At 42.3% G+C, this 14,366-nt stretch overlaps 1 protein-coding gene across 1 annotated transcript in view; it reads right to left on the reverse strand.

Moving 5' to 3' along the window:
* Positions 1–708: 708 nt before the first annotated feature.
* rigi (RNA sensor RIG-I) overlaps positions 709–14,366 on the reverse strand; it is an 82,697-nt gene continuing 69,039 nt past the window's right edge. The window contains exons 17-18 of the mRNA XM_072258146.1: positions 9,706–9,849; positions 709–1,671 (exon numbers count right to left, since the gene is read on the reverse strand). Coding sequence (XP_072114247.1) covers positions 1,372–1,671; positions 9,706–9,849 — 444 coding nt within the window. The 3' untranslated portion in view covers positions 709–1,371. The remainder of the gene's footprint in view (positions 1,672–9,705; positions 9,850–14,366) is intronic.

The following is a 14,366-nucleotide window of genomic DNA, read 5'->3' on the forward strand; positions in this document are numbered from 1 at the left end:
CCTGTTAAGCTGTCTTTGTTTGGAATACACTGCCTCAAAGGATGGCATGGCTTTTGTCTTGGAGAATTATCATGCTGCACTGCACATACCTATGTTTTCATTAAGTTACAACACCGTAATTTGTCATTTGTGCATTATAATTGTTCGATGATGCAGCATAGAAAATTCAATATACCTCTAAATTCTAAATGACTCTTGTACAAATATAATTGCTAAAACTTAAAAAGTTGCCCTACATATTTGAGTCAAGCACTTTCTCTTGGGTCTACAGCATAGAAATATGACAAGCTAGCCTATAATTCCACAGAGACATGAAAACCAGCAGATGCTGAAATCTGGAGCAAAGAGTCCAGTGGGTCAGATAAAATCTGTGGAGGGAAATAGACATGCAACCCTTTCACCGAGCTGGTATACAAACCTGGCTTGTTAGCTGACTCTGCTAACAGCCACGTGACTCAGCAGTGAGAAGGCCATCTTTCATAACGCCCAGGGTCGGTATGATTTGGGTTCCACCGAACAGGTTATTTGCCTCAACCATAGGTACTTGGAGCTTAGAAAAATAGAGGGCTATGGGTAAGCCTAGGTAGCTCTAAGGTAAGGACATGTTTGGCCCAGCTTCATATGTGCTGTAGGTTTTCTACGTTTCTAACTCCCCATGGCTATAAGCTGCACATGCTCACCACTTCTAGGTTCTTAAAAAAGTTGAAACCTGGAATACATTTATTAGTAGCTTTCATTTATTTGTGCAACCAGAATGAAAATACTTCCTCTACTATTCAATAACAAAGTGTATGATTGCCACAGCAAGATTTTATCAAAATGACTACATGATATCTTGGTTTCTGAACCATGTTCTGATATATCTACCAGTGCAAATTCAGGCTTATAACTGGAAAGTACAAACGTAAGTATTTACATTGCTTTGTAGTAAAGATTTGAATCTTCAGATCATTTCAAAAATTGACTCCTGATGGCCAAGTGCTGAATGAAATTTCTAACTGTGCTCCTGATTGGTTTTGCAGCTAAATTGCAGGAACAGCTTCTTCCCCTCTGCCATACAACTAAACAGACAATGGACCCATGGACACTACCTCACTTTTTAAAATATATTATTTCTGTTTTTGCACTATTTGGAATCTATTCAAAATACATAAATATACTTGCTGTGATTGAATTGATTTTTTTCATTTCTATGTTATCATGTACCGCATTGAGCTGCTGCTTAGTTAACAAATTTCATGACCCATGCCGGTGATGATAAACATGATTCTGTTTCTAAATTGGAAAGTGTATCAAACTTCTGTTATGGGTGACATCTTTATGTTTAATGAAGGATCATCTAATAAGGAAATTGATGGTTTCAGATCTTATTTATAGGTCCTGACAAATTTCAGTACCTTCAAACTTGCTGATTGAAAATGGTGCATCCTTCCATTTCCTTACAATAGCCGGAGCACCAGTTTTGATGTTTTGGAGAACAAAACTCTCAATTTTAATTACTGGTAGATCTTTAAATAAGCTGAAATTTGCAGTGATCCCCCAGTCATGTCCACAGTCCTTGCAGTGCAATTTCTCTCTCTTCTGCATTGAGCCACAGTTTTTTGGGTTTCTGTGAGGTCGAGTTTGATAGCGGTTCGAGAAGGTTTTGTCAATAACTACGTGATGTGCGTCCTGAAAGAAAAATATTTTTCACATAAATTGATCATTAATTGCAATAAGCATCCATTCTAGAATTTAACCCTCGGTCATTATTACATTTCTGGTTATTGAAGACTGCTGATATAAAATAAACGTCCTCCCAATTCCTTTGTGTGAAATATACTATTGACGTACAGGTTTCCACAGGATGAAGAGAACACTTAAGTAGAAAGTACTTGGAAGGGATACAGGCTTGTAGATATTCCACTAACGCAGATAAGGCAAACAATATGAAGATTATTCTATAAAATAGCTGTCTGCTCATCTGCAGTGATTTACTTATCTGCAGAGTGAGAGATTGCTTGCGTTAATAGTAACTTAGCAATGGCCAATAAAAAGTGAGATTTAAGCGAAGTAGCCATTGTTGGAATTGGCAGGCTTGGACGAGCACAGTGCAGGCTAGAACTTAAGTTTGAGGTATAATAAATGATGGCAGGCTGGTAGTTCAGGCAGTAGAATGCTCCTCCTGTTAGATGTGGGATTTCAGGGTAATGGTCCCCTTGATGACCACATCTGCTGGAATTACACCCAACTTCAGCTCCTGACTGACAAGGTAAGCAGCTGGAGCTGGAGCTGGATGCACCTGGGAGACTGAAAACTTCATACATGTACTTTTACCGGGGTGGTCACTGCTACAATGCCACCAGGAGAAGTAAAGGGAGTAAGCAGTTAGTGCAGGGTTCCCCTGCGGTCCTTCATTCCTCTCAGCAACAAGTATACCTTTTTGGATACTGCATGGGTGTAGGGAGAGATGGCCTATTAGGACACAACAGCAGCAGCCATTCCAGTGGCACTGGGGCCAGTTCTGAGGCTCAGTAGGGAAAGATAAAGTCAGGCAGAGCAATAGTGAAAGGAGACTGAATGGGGGGATGGACAAGAGATTCTGTGGCCGTGAAAGAGAAGCCAGAATGGTGTGTTGGCTCTCAGGTGCTGGGGTCCAGTATGTCTCAGAGGGTCTGCAATCGAGAAACGCTGAGCAGCCAGACAAAGGTTGTGGTGCACATTAGCACCAATAACAGAGTTAGAAAAGGGGAAGAGGTCCTGCGAGGTCAGTTTAAGGAGCTAGGGAAGAGGCTGAAGAGTAGAACCTCTCAGGTAGTAATCTCTGGATTACTCCCAGTTCCATGTGCTCATCAGGGCAGGAGCAGGATGATAGTACAGAAGAATGAGTGGCTGAGAAACCAGTGCAGGGGGCAGGCATTCAGATTTCTGGATCATTGAGATCTCTTCTCGGGGAAGTACACTGTGTACAAAAAAGATGGGTTACACCTGAACACAAGGGGGACCAATAACCTTTCGGGGGTTTGATAAAGCTGTTGGGAAGGGTTTAAACTAAATTGGCAGGGGAATGGGAACCAGAGTGATAGGGCTGAGGTGGGGCTTTTGATACACAATTCGCTGCAGTGTGTAGTGACACTGTGAGGAAGGAAGGACAGGTAGATTATAGGGCAATTTGCAGTCAGTGGGATGAGCTGAAGTGTAACATAGGGCAAAATTGAAAAGAGTGACGAAAACAGGGCCGAATTTGTTATATTTGAATGTACACAGTATATAGAATAAGGTAGATGATCTTGTAGCTCAGAGATTGGCAAGTGTGATGTTCTGGGTATCACTGATTCAAGGTTGAAAGAAGATCATAGTTGGGAACTTAACATCCAAGCATATGCCTTGTATCGAAAGGACAGGCAGGTAGGCAGAGGAGATGGGGTGGCTCTATTGGTAAAAAATGATACCAAATCTTTAGAAAGAGATAACATAGGATTGGGAGATTTAGAATCCTTGTGGGTAGAGTTAATAAACTACAAGGGCAAAAAGAAACCCTCATGGGCATTATATACAGGCCCCCAAACAGTAGCCATGATGTGGGATATAAGTTTCAACGGGAAATAGAAAAGACAATGCCAGAATTGTCATGGAGGATTTCAATTATGCAGGTTGATTGGGAAAATCAAGTTGATGCTGGATTCCAAGGGAGAGAATTTGTAGAATGCCTACTAGATGTCTTTCTTGAGCAACTTGTGGTTGACCCTGATAGGAGAAAGGCAATTCTGGATTGGGTGTTGTGTTGTGTAATGAACCAGATTTGATTAGGAAGCTTAAGGTAAAGGAACTTTAGGAGTTAGTGATCATAATATAATAGAATTACCCTGCAGTTTGAGAGGGAGAAGGTAAAGCACGATGTATCATTATTACTGTGAAGTAAAGGGAATTTTCGTGGCATGAGAGAGGAGCTGGCCAAAGTTGACTGGAACGGATGATAACAGAACAGCAAAGGCTGGACTTACTGGGGGGCAATTTAGAAGGTGAAGGGTAGATATATTCCAAAGATGAAGAAGTATTCTAAAGGGAGGGTGAGGTAACCATGGCTGATAAGGGAAGTCAAAGACAGCATAAAAGCAAAAGAGAGGGCATAGAACAAAAATTAGTGGGAAGTTAGGGGATTGGGAAGCTTTTAAAGACCAACAGAAGGAAACTAAGTGAAGTATAATGTTGAAAAAATATGAAATATGAAGGTAAGACAACCAGTAATATCAAAGAGGATACCGAAGGTTTTTTCAGAAATATAGAATAAGCAAGAGGTAAGAGAGAATATTGAACCACTGGAAAATGAAGGGGCAGTAATGGAGGACAAAAATGGCAGATAAACTTACTAAGTATTTTGTATTAGTCTTCACTGTGGAAGACACTAGCAATATGGCAGAAATTCAAGCGTGTCGGGGCAGAAGTGAGTGTAGTTGCTATTATTAAGGAGAAGCTGCTTAGGAAGCTGAAAGAGCCGAAGGTAGATAAGTCACCTGGACCAGGTGGACTACACCCCCGGATTCTGAAATAGGTAGAGTACTTGAAGAGATTGTAGTGGCATTAGTAAATAATCTTTCAAGAATTACTAGATTCTGGAATGGTTCTGGACGACTGGAAAATTGCAAATGTCATTCCACTCTTTAAGAAGTGAGGGAGATGCTACACTTGAGGTTACTTAACAAGGTAAGAGCCCATGGCATTACAGGAAAGATACTAGCATGGAATGAGGATTGGCTGACTGGCAGGAGGCAAAGTGTCGGAATGAAGGGGGCCTCTTCTGGTTGGCAGCCAGTGACTAGAGGTGTTCCACAGGGGCTGGTCTTGGGACAGTTTCTTTTCACATTATATGTCAATGATTTGGGTGACAAAATTGATGGGTTTGTGGCCAAGTTTGCAGATGATGCAAATATATGTTCAGGAGCGGCAGGGAGTCTGCAGAAGGACTTGGACAGATTGGGAGAATGGGAAAGAAGTAGAGATAGAGTACGGTGTAGGGATGTGTGTGGTTCATGCTCTTTTGTAGAAGGAATAAAGGCAACACCCATTTTCTAAGCAGGTAGAAATTTCAAACCTCAAAGGTGTGTGCAGGATTCCCTAAAGGTTAACTTGCTGATTCCTACAGTGGGTGAGTCTAGAACCAGAGGACACAGCCTCACTATCGTCTCATGCTCAGAAACTAAATCAATTTGTTGTTTAGGAAGCATGGGAATAAAATTGTAATAGCCTCTAAATTGGCAAGCTTATTCAAAAACTACAAAATAGCCAGTGTGGAAAAACTAAAGATAAAAAGCTGAGTAAGTTAGCGTTCTGCCCAGAAGAGGGAGATTTGCTCTGAAACTAGCTGTGTTACTGTTTACCAAGGAGTTATTGTTGCTACAGTCAACAGTCAATGTCTGTAGTGGAAAAATGCATCCTTTACCATAAGCAAGCCACTTGGTTCTTCAAGCCTATTTTATCTGTGACAAGAATACACATAGATAAGATGTTAGCTGTCCTGTGTGATCAGCAGTTGGTCTGCCACCTGTCTTCAGGAGAGAGAGAGATAAGGAAAACAATGGAGCAGCATTTGGAGATGTGTAATGAAGGGGAAGGAGAGCTGTCTAGAGCGGCTCCCCCTTTGAACCCTGAACTGTTTGAAGTGATGGACAGGCGATACCCCAGCAGGGGGATAAAAAGGGACAGGTTCGCTAAGGCAGGACACACACGACACCCGAGGTAACGAGACCCTGGAAGCGGTGCGTCTCTGACAAGTCGGTGGGAAGCTTTTGGACGGCTGATTGCGGGATCAAGCCATAAACGCATAGGGTGGAAAGGCACGATCGGCGGGAACCTGGTGTGTGTCCACCCTTGCCTGGGTGCCAGGTTCACCGCAGGGAAACGATCGTATCTGGAAACGGAGGGGTCACGGTCGGTGATCTCAGATGACATCACAAAGGACTCGCCCGACAGTTGACTGCGAAGGTCTGTGTGTGGAAGCTGTGTTGAATATTCATTCGTTTTGCTCTCTCTCTCTCCTCACCCCCACACCTGTCCATCGCCATGGCAACGATTACTGCGAACTGAACTGAACTAAATTGAACTGGACTTTGTGTCACTTTGAAACTGGTCATTTACCCCTAGACAACGATAGAGCTTGATTGATCCTGTTATCTTAATTCTGTGCACAGGTGTGTTTATCATTGCTGAACTGTTGCATTTATTATCCTTTCGATTACTGTGTTGCTTGTTTCTTTAATAAAACTTTCTTAGTTCTAGTAATCCAGACTCCAACTGAGTGATCCATTTCTGCTGGTTTGGCAACCCAGTTACGGGGTACGTAACATAAGATTCAATTGGATTCTTGTCTTTAAGTTAATCTACCCACTTGGGTTCCTTAAAACTCTGTCTTTTAACTGCCTGGGCAATTCTGCTGAGAAATAGTTACATGCATCCAAAGAGATCAGAAATATTCCTAATGACCATTCCTTTTCTCCAATGCTTTAACCCATCCTGGAAAGCTTGTGTTTTTCTGCCCAGCATGATGATCGTGTTGTACAGTGATACAGCATTGAGATAGGAGTACTGGCTGATGGTCACATTGACCGTCAAGCACCAGCTACACTAATCTGATTTTACCCCTCACATTCCCTTCACTGATTCTCCTGTAACCCATATACAGTAACCCACTAACCTACCCACTTTGAACTACTTCATAGAAGGAGATAAAGTAACCCAGCTGAAAGCCATATAATCAGAGGGAAAATGCGCAAATGTGAAAAATCATAAAATTTTGCAGGGGTCATCTTCTGTGATGTTGGACTAATATTTGCGAGGGCTAGAAATAATATCCAGAGAATCACAGCTCAGGCAATCCAGGTTCAATGCTGAGCTGTGGTTCTGTCAGTTCACAAGCAAGGGCAAGAGTGACAATAGATGAGGGCAGGTTATTCATAGCAGAGGATCTGCATGGTTGGGGTTGTGCTCTTCAGTATTGGACCAGTTAGATTTTCCACATTGTGATTAACAGGTGCTCACTAGATCCACCAGATTTTCCATATCATTACCAGTCCATCAAATGAGACATAACATTCATGATGCCAATACTGTGCATGCTTCTGGAATTCATATTCTCTGATACAGTGCTATTATTTTTTTTCTTCCAATGATGGTTTTTCACAAAGATCTATGGCCTCTCTCACTGTATCCACAGTTTCATTTCCCTCTGTTCAACTTTCCTTCTGTCTCCCTCAAAGTTGGTTAAATTACAGCACACGTCTTAGCCACTGCTTTGCCAGGCATCAGATGTATATGAAGCCTCTGAAATAATTATTGCTCAGCCCCAGAAATTCACACATCCAATGGGGATGCACAACTTAAACTTCATATGTAGTCGGCAACTGAGTGTTAAAAATAGTGGTTTTAGCAAGTTAGATATTGTTCCTCTGGAACTACTTTTCTATGGTCTCAGATTACAGGTAGGTTGAAAATTTTATTCATAGATGAGTGGGACTTCTATCACAATGGTTTTCCAAAACTCTGTAAGTGAGCAAACTAATCATTGAGCTCCAAGCAGTGAAGGAAGATTTGAGTATTTTGTTTTTGATCTATTCATTCATGATAGAAACATAGAAAACCTACAGCACAATACAGGCCCTTCGGCCCACAAAGCTGTGCCGAACATGCCCCTACCTTTGAAATTACCAGGCTTACCCATAGCCCTCTATTTTCCTAAGCTCCATGTACCTTATCCAAAAGTCTCTTAAAAAGACTCTATCGTATCCACCTCCACCACCGTTGCCAGCAGCCCATTCCACGCACTCACCACTCTCTGCGTAAAAAAAAATTACCCCTGACATCTCCCCCGTACCTACTCCCCAGCATCTTAAACCTGTATCCTCTTGTGGCAACCATTTCAGCCCTGGAAAAAAGCCTCTGACTATCCACGCGATCAATGCCTCTCGTCATCTTATACACCTCTATCAGGTCACCTCTCATCCTCCGTCGCTCCAAGGAGAAAAGGCCGAGTTCACACAACCTGCTTTCATAAGGCATGCTCCCTAATCCAAGCAACATCCTTGTAAATCTCTTCTGCACCCTTTCTATGGTTTCCACATCCTTCCTGTAGTGAGGCAACCAGAACTGAGCACAGTACTCCAAGTGGGGTCTGACCAGGGTCATATATAGCTGCAATATTACCTCTCGGCTCCTAAATTCAATCCCATGATTAATGAAGGTCAATACACTGTATGCCTTCTTAACCACAGAGTCAACCTATGCAGCTGCTTTGAGCATCCTATGGACTCAGACCCCAAGATCTCTCTGATCCTCCACACTGCCAAGAGTCTTACCATTAATACTATATTCTGCTATCATATTTGACCTACCAAGATGAACCACTTCACACTTATCTGGGTTGAACTCCATCTGCCACTTCTCAGCCCAGTTTTGCATCCTATCAATGTCCCACTGTAACCTCTGACAGCCCTCCACACTATCCACAACACCCCCGACCTTTGTGTCATCAGCAAACTTACTAACCTATCCCTCCACTTCCTCATCCAGGTAATTTATAAAAATCACGAAGAGTAAGGGTTCCAGAACAGATCCCTGAAGCACACCACTGGTCACTGACCTCCATGCAGAATATGACCCATCTACAACCACTCTTTGCCTTCTGTGGGCAAGCCAGTTCTGGATCCACAAAGCAATGTCCCCTTGGATCCCATGCCTCCTTACTTTCTCAATAAGCCTTGCATGGGGTACCTTATCAAATGCCTTGCTGAAATCCATATACACTACATCTACTGCTCTACCTTCATCAATGTGTTTAGTCACATCCTCAAAAAATTCAGTCAGGCTCGTAAGGCATGACCTGCCCTTGACAAAGCCATGCTGACTATTCCTAATCATATTGTCTCTCCAAATGTTCCTAAATCCTGCCTCTCAAGATCTTCTCTATCAACTTACCAACCACTGAAGTAAAACTCACTGGTCTATAATTTCCTGGGCTATTTCTATTCCCTTCATTGAATAAAGGAACAACACCTGCAATCCTCCAGAACCTCTCCCGTCCCCATTGATAATTCAAAGATCATCGCCAGAGGCTCAGCAATCTCCTCCCTCGCCTCCCACAGTAGCCTGTGGTACATCTCATCCGGTCCCGGTGACTTATTCAACTTGATGATTTCCAAAAGCTCCAGCACATCCTCTTTCTTAATATCTATATGCTCAAGCTTTTCAGTCTGCTGCAAGTCATCACTACAATCACCAAGATCCTTTTCCATAGTGAATACTGAAGTGAAGTATTCATTAAGTACCCTTGCTATTTCCTCCAGTTCCATACACACTTTCCCAGTCACATTTGATAGGTCCTATTCTTTCACGTCTTATCTGATATGTCCATCCCTAACAGAGGAGATGATGGGGCAGCATAGTGTTGAGCTACTATGTTTTCTGTAGTGAAGTTACTCCTGTAGTTTGTTGTGTGGGTGTTCCTGAACCTTGATGTAATGATGTTGAAGGAATGTTGAACTATTTCCAAACCAGTGTAGTGAGAGACTGGGTAGGCAAACTGTAAATGGTGCTACTCCCTGTCAGCCAAAATGATAGTCTGGAAGATGAAACTGAACATGTATTTTAAATGTGGTTGCACTTATCTTAGCATTTTGTAACCCTTACTATTTGAATACGTCAATATTAGTTGTAGATTACTCAATATAGACTTACTTCAATGGTTCTTATGTCATCGGAATTGCATGCGTAAGTCTTGCACTTTCCACAAGATAGTTTGTAACTTGCATCTGGCTTCTTGGTACATTTGTTGCTCTTTAATTCCCTCAATTTCTTCCCATCCTCTTGGATGCTGCTTATCTTGGAGGAGAGAATTGAACACTTTAGAATTATATCACTGATAAATCCCTAAATTCAAACCTTTAAATATTCTGTCCATTGCTGAGTCACTTCTGATGATTCCATTACTCCACAGCAGCATCTCTACTTATTTAGAAGTTTGCACAGATTTGGTATATCATCTGAAATTTTGACAAACTCCTGTAGATGTGTGGTGCAGAGTATACCAACTGGCTGCATCATGGCTTGATACAGAAACACCAATGCCTTTGACAAAAATGTCTACAAGAAGTATTGGATACAGCCCAGTCCATCGTTGGTGACTCCTTCCCTACCATTGAGCACATCTACTTGGAGGAAAGCACCATCCTTCATCAAGGCCCCCCACCATTCAGGCCATACTCTCATCTCACTGCTGCCATTAGGATGAAGGTACAAGGACCCCAGGACCCACACCAGCAGGTTCAGGAACAGTTATTACCCCTCAACCAATGTTCCCATTAATTTTTAGTAGTCGGTGTGCGCAAAAATCTTACGTTGTGCAAATTTTTTTCCTGTGATGAAACTATGTACGCACTGAATGCACACATGGCACAGTTTATGTAGGTTTACAAAATATTTGACATAAAACTGCACAGAGTAACAACAAAATAACATACATACTTAAGTCATTTTCGCTCTTGCTCATCTGTACTCAACCGTAATATGCGTAGCACTCCTGTAACAGGTAATGACGGTTTCTGTTGCCTGAGCTTTTGTACACTGTCCAAATGCGATTTACTTGCCAAATGACACTTCAAAATGTCAAGTTTCCAAATACCATCCCACTTCTTTCCACGAGCAAATTCTCCAGCAACCTTCGCATCACGACAATACAAACAGGTAACTCCAGTTTCCGAATCATACATAAATAATTCTTGTAGCTGAACGTTCATGCCCTCATGAGCTTTTGGTGCAGCAGTTTCTATTATTTTGTTAAGCCATTCAACTTTAAATAAATTTGCAGTTCTTTTGTGCTTCACGCCCTTCGTTTCTTTTGAATTTGACATAGTGAATCAATTTTTTTCAATAAAAACTTAGTAAGCTATCTACAGGATTTGAAGCAGATCTTTGTAAACTTTACGATATGAACACTGTCCGCCAAACACGGCTGCCGCCATGATGCAGCTGTACGAACCGGAACAGGAAAGGTGAGGTGACGTAAATTAGTTACGTGCTTGGCAGATCTCTATCACTGCCCAGTTCAATTTTATTTTGTTCCATTTATGCTTAATAAAGTTACTGTGAAGTAAAAAGTTTTATGCCTCTTTCCTGACTTTGAAAGAACCTTCAATAAAAACATCAGAGTCCAAAAAGGGCAGGGGATGGAATAGGAACTCAAGGGGCAAAGATATGTGACTAGAGGCAAAGCTACTTAATAGGTATTTTGACTTGTTTACTAGGGAAGTGGATACTAATGACACTGAAGCAGGAGCCAGGAATAGAGATAATAGATTGGATGGAAACTGACAGGCAGGGTATACTGATGAAGCTGGCTTTGCTTGCTCCAGTTGGCTTGCATCCTAGGTTGCTAATGGAAGTCAAGGTGGAGCTGGTGGAATGGTCTGCCATAATCATTCAATTTTCCCAATGGAGAGGGTGCTTGAGTATTTAAAAGTGGGCAAATGTGAAGCCTTCATTCATGAAAGGATGTAAAGATGTTCCTTGCCACTGCAGGCCAATCTAGTTAACGTTAGAGGTGCACTAAGTTTAGAAACTACTAAAGATTAAAATAAATAGAAGACACTTGGGGAGATTTGAGTGAATTAAAGAAAGTTGAGACATAATTGTAAAGGCAGACTGTGTTTTAATGTAGTCACTAATGAAGGGAATATAGTGAATGTTCTTCATGAATTATAAGAAAGCATCTGAAGAAGTTCAAAGTAGGTTTACTATCAAAGTACCTAAATTATTATACTACCTCGAGATTCATGCTCCTCCAGGAATTCATAGTAGAAGAGTGAAAATGAGCAAGTGAAAGAGATTGGTGGAAGAAAGTGTCACTTCAGATCTGTTAACAGAAGTAAAATTCATGGAAGTGCCAGGTTGGATTGAAAAAAAAGGCTTAAGAATTGAAAATAGCTGACATAAAGAGTTGTTGGGCAGACTGACAGTAGGCAATAGAGGATTACTCACAGAGATGGGTAGCACGGTGGTGCAATTCATAGAGTTCCTGCCTCGTAGCCCCAAGTTCAGCCCTAACCTCAGGTGCCATGTGGGAATTTGCCTGTATGCCCTGTGATTGTAGTGTTTCTTTGGGTGCTCCAATTTTCTCCAGTGTATGTGGACTGCTAGATGAATTGTCTATTGTAAATTTCCCTTCATGTGCACGAGTCGTAAAATCAGGGGAAGATCGATGGGTAAATGAAGAGAATAAAATGGGATTACCGTAGGATTCGTCTAAATGGATCTTTGCTGTTGGCATGGACAAGTGGCCCATTTCCCAAGTGTATGATTTGAAATTAAATCAATTGGACATTACTCTGAATTTAAAAGGCTCAATATTTGCTGATGCTGCCACAGGATGAGAATGATCCTGATTGATAAGCTACAGAACCTGGGCCTGTGTACCTCCCTCTGCACTTGGATCCTTGAATTCCTAATCGGAAGACTACAATCTGTGTGGATTGGTGATAATATCTCCTCCTCACTGACAATTAACACTGGTGCACCTCAGGGGTGTGTGCTTAACCCACTGCTCTACTCTCTCTACACCCATGACTGTATGGCTAGGCATAGCTCAAATACCATCTATAAATTTGCTGATGATACAATCATTGTTGGTAGAATCTCAGATGGAGACGAGGGGGCGTAATTGAGCAAGATATACCAACTAGTGGAGTGGTGTCGCAGCAACAACCTGGCACTCAATGTCAGTAAGATGAAAGAGCTGATTGTAGACTTCAGGAAGGGTAAGACAAAGGAACACATACCAATCCTCGTGGAGGGATCAGAAGTGGATACAGTGAGCAGTGCCAAGTTCCTGGGTGTCAAGATCTCTGAGGACCTAACCTGGTCCCAACATATTGATACAGCTATAAAGAAGGCAAGACAGCTGCTATGTTTCATTAGGAGTTTGAAGAGATTAGGTATGTCAAAAACACTCAAAAACTGCTATAGATGTACCTTGGAGAGCATTCTGACAGGCCGCATTACTGTTCGTTATAGAAACATAGAAACATAGAAAATAGGTGCAGGAGTAGGCCATTCGGCCCTTCGAGCCTGCACTGCCATTTATTATGATCATGGCTGATCATCCAACTCAGAACCCCGCCCCAGCCTTCTCTCCATACCCCCTGATCCCCCGCAGCCACAAGGGCCATATCTAACTCCCTCTTAAATATAGCCAATGAACTGGCCTCAACTGTTTCCTGTGGCAGAGAATTCCACAGATTCACCACTCTCTGTGTGAAGAAGTTTTTCCTAATCTCGGTCCTAAAAGGCTTCCCCTCTATCCTCAAACTGTGGCCCCTCGTTCTGGACTTCCCCAACATCGGGAACAATCTTCCTGCATCTAGCCTGTCCAATCCCTTTAGGATCTTATACGTTTCAATCAGATCCCCCGTCAATCTTCTAAATTTCAACGAGTACAAGCCCAGTTCATCCAGTCTTTCTTCATATGAAAGTCCTGCCATCCCAGGAATCAATCTGGTGGACCTTCTTTGTACTCCCTCTAGGGCAAGGATGTCTTTCCTCAGATTAGGGGACCAAAACTGCACACAATACTCCAGGTGTGGTCTCACCAAGGCCTTGTACAACTGCAGTAGTACCTCCCTGCTCCTGTACTCGAATCCTCTCGCTATAAATGCCAGCATACCATTTGCCTTTTTCACCGCCTGCTGCACCTGCATGCCCACTTTCAATGACTGGTGTATAATGACACCCAGGTCCCGTTGCACCTCCCCTTTTCCTAATCGGCCACCATTCAGATAATAATCTGTTTTCCTATTTTCGCCACCAAAGTGGATAACTTCACATTTATCCACATTAAATTGCATCTGCCATGAATTTGCCCACTCACCCAACCTATCCAAGTCACCCTGCATCCTCTTAGCATCCTCCTCACAGCTAACATTGCCACCCAGCTTCGTGTCATCCACAAACTTGGAGATGCTGCATTTAATTCCCTCATCCAAGTCATTAATATATATTGTAAACAACTGCGGTCCCAGCACTGAGCCTTGCGGTACCCCACTAGTCACCACCTGCCATTCTGAAAAGGTTCCGTTTATTCCCACTCTTTGCTTCCTGTCTGCTAACCAATTCTCCACCCACACCAATACCTTACCCCCAATACCGTGTGCTTTAAGTTTGCACACTAATCTCCTGTGTGGGACCTTGTCAAAAGCCTTTTGAAATTCCAAATATACCACATCCACTGGTTCTCCCCGATCCACTCTACTAGTTACATCCTCAAAAAATTCTATGAGATTCGTCAGACATGATTTTCCTTTCACAAATCCATGCTGACTTTGTCCGATCATTTCACCGCTTTCCAA

Source organism: Mobula birostris, chromosome 5 (assembly GCF_030028105.1).
Source record: "Mobula birostris isolate sMobBir1 chromosome 5, sMobBir1.hap1, whole genome shotgun sequence".
NCBI lineage: Eukaryota > Metazoa > Chordata > Chondrichthyes > Myliobatiformes > Myliobatidae > Mobula > Mobula birostris.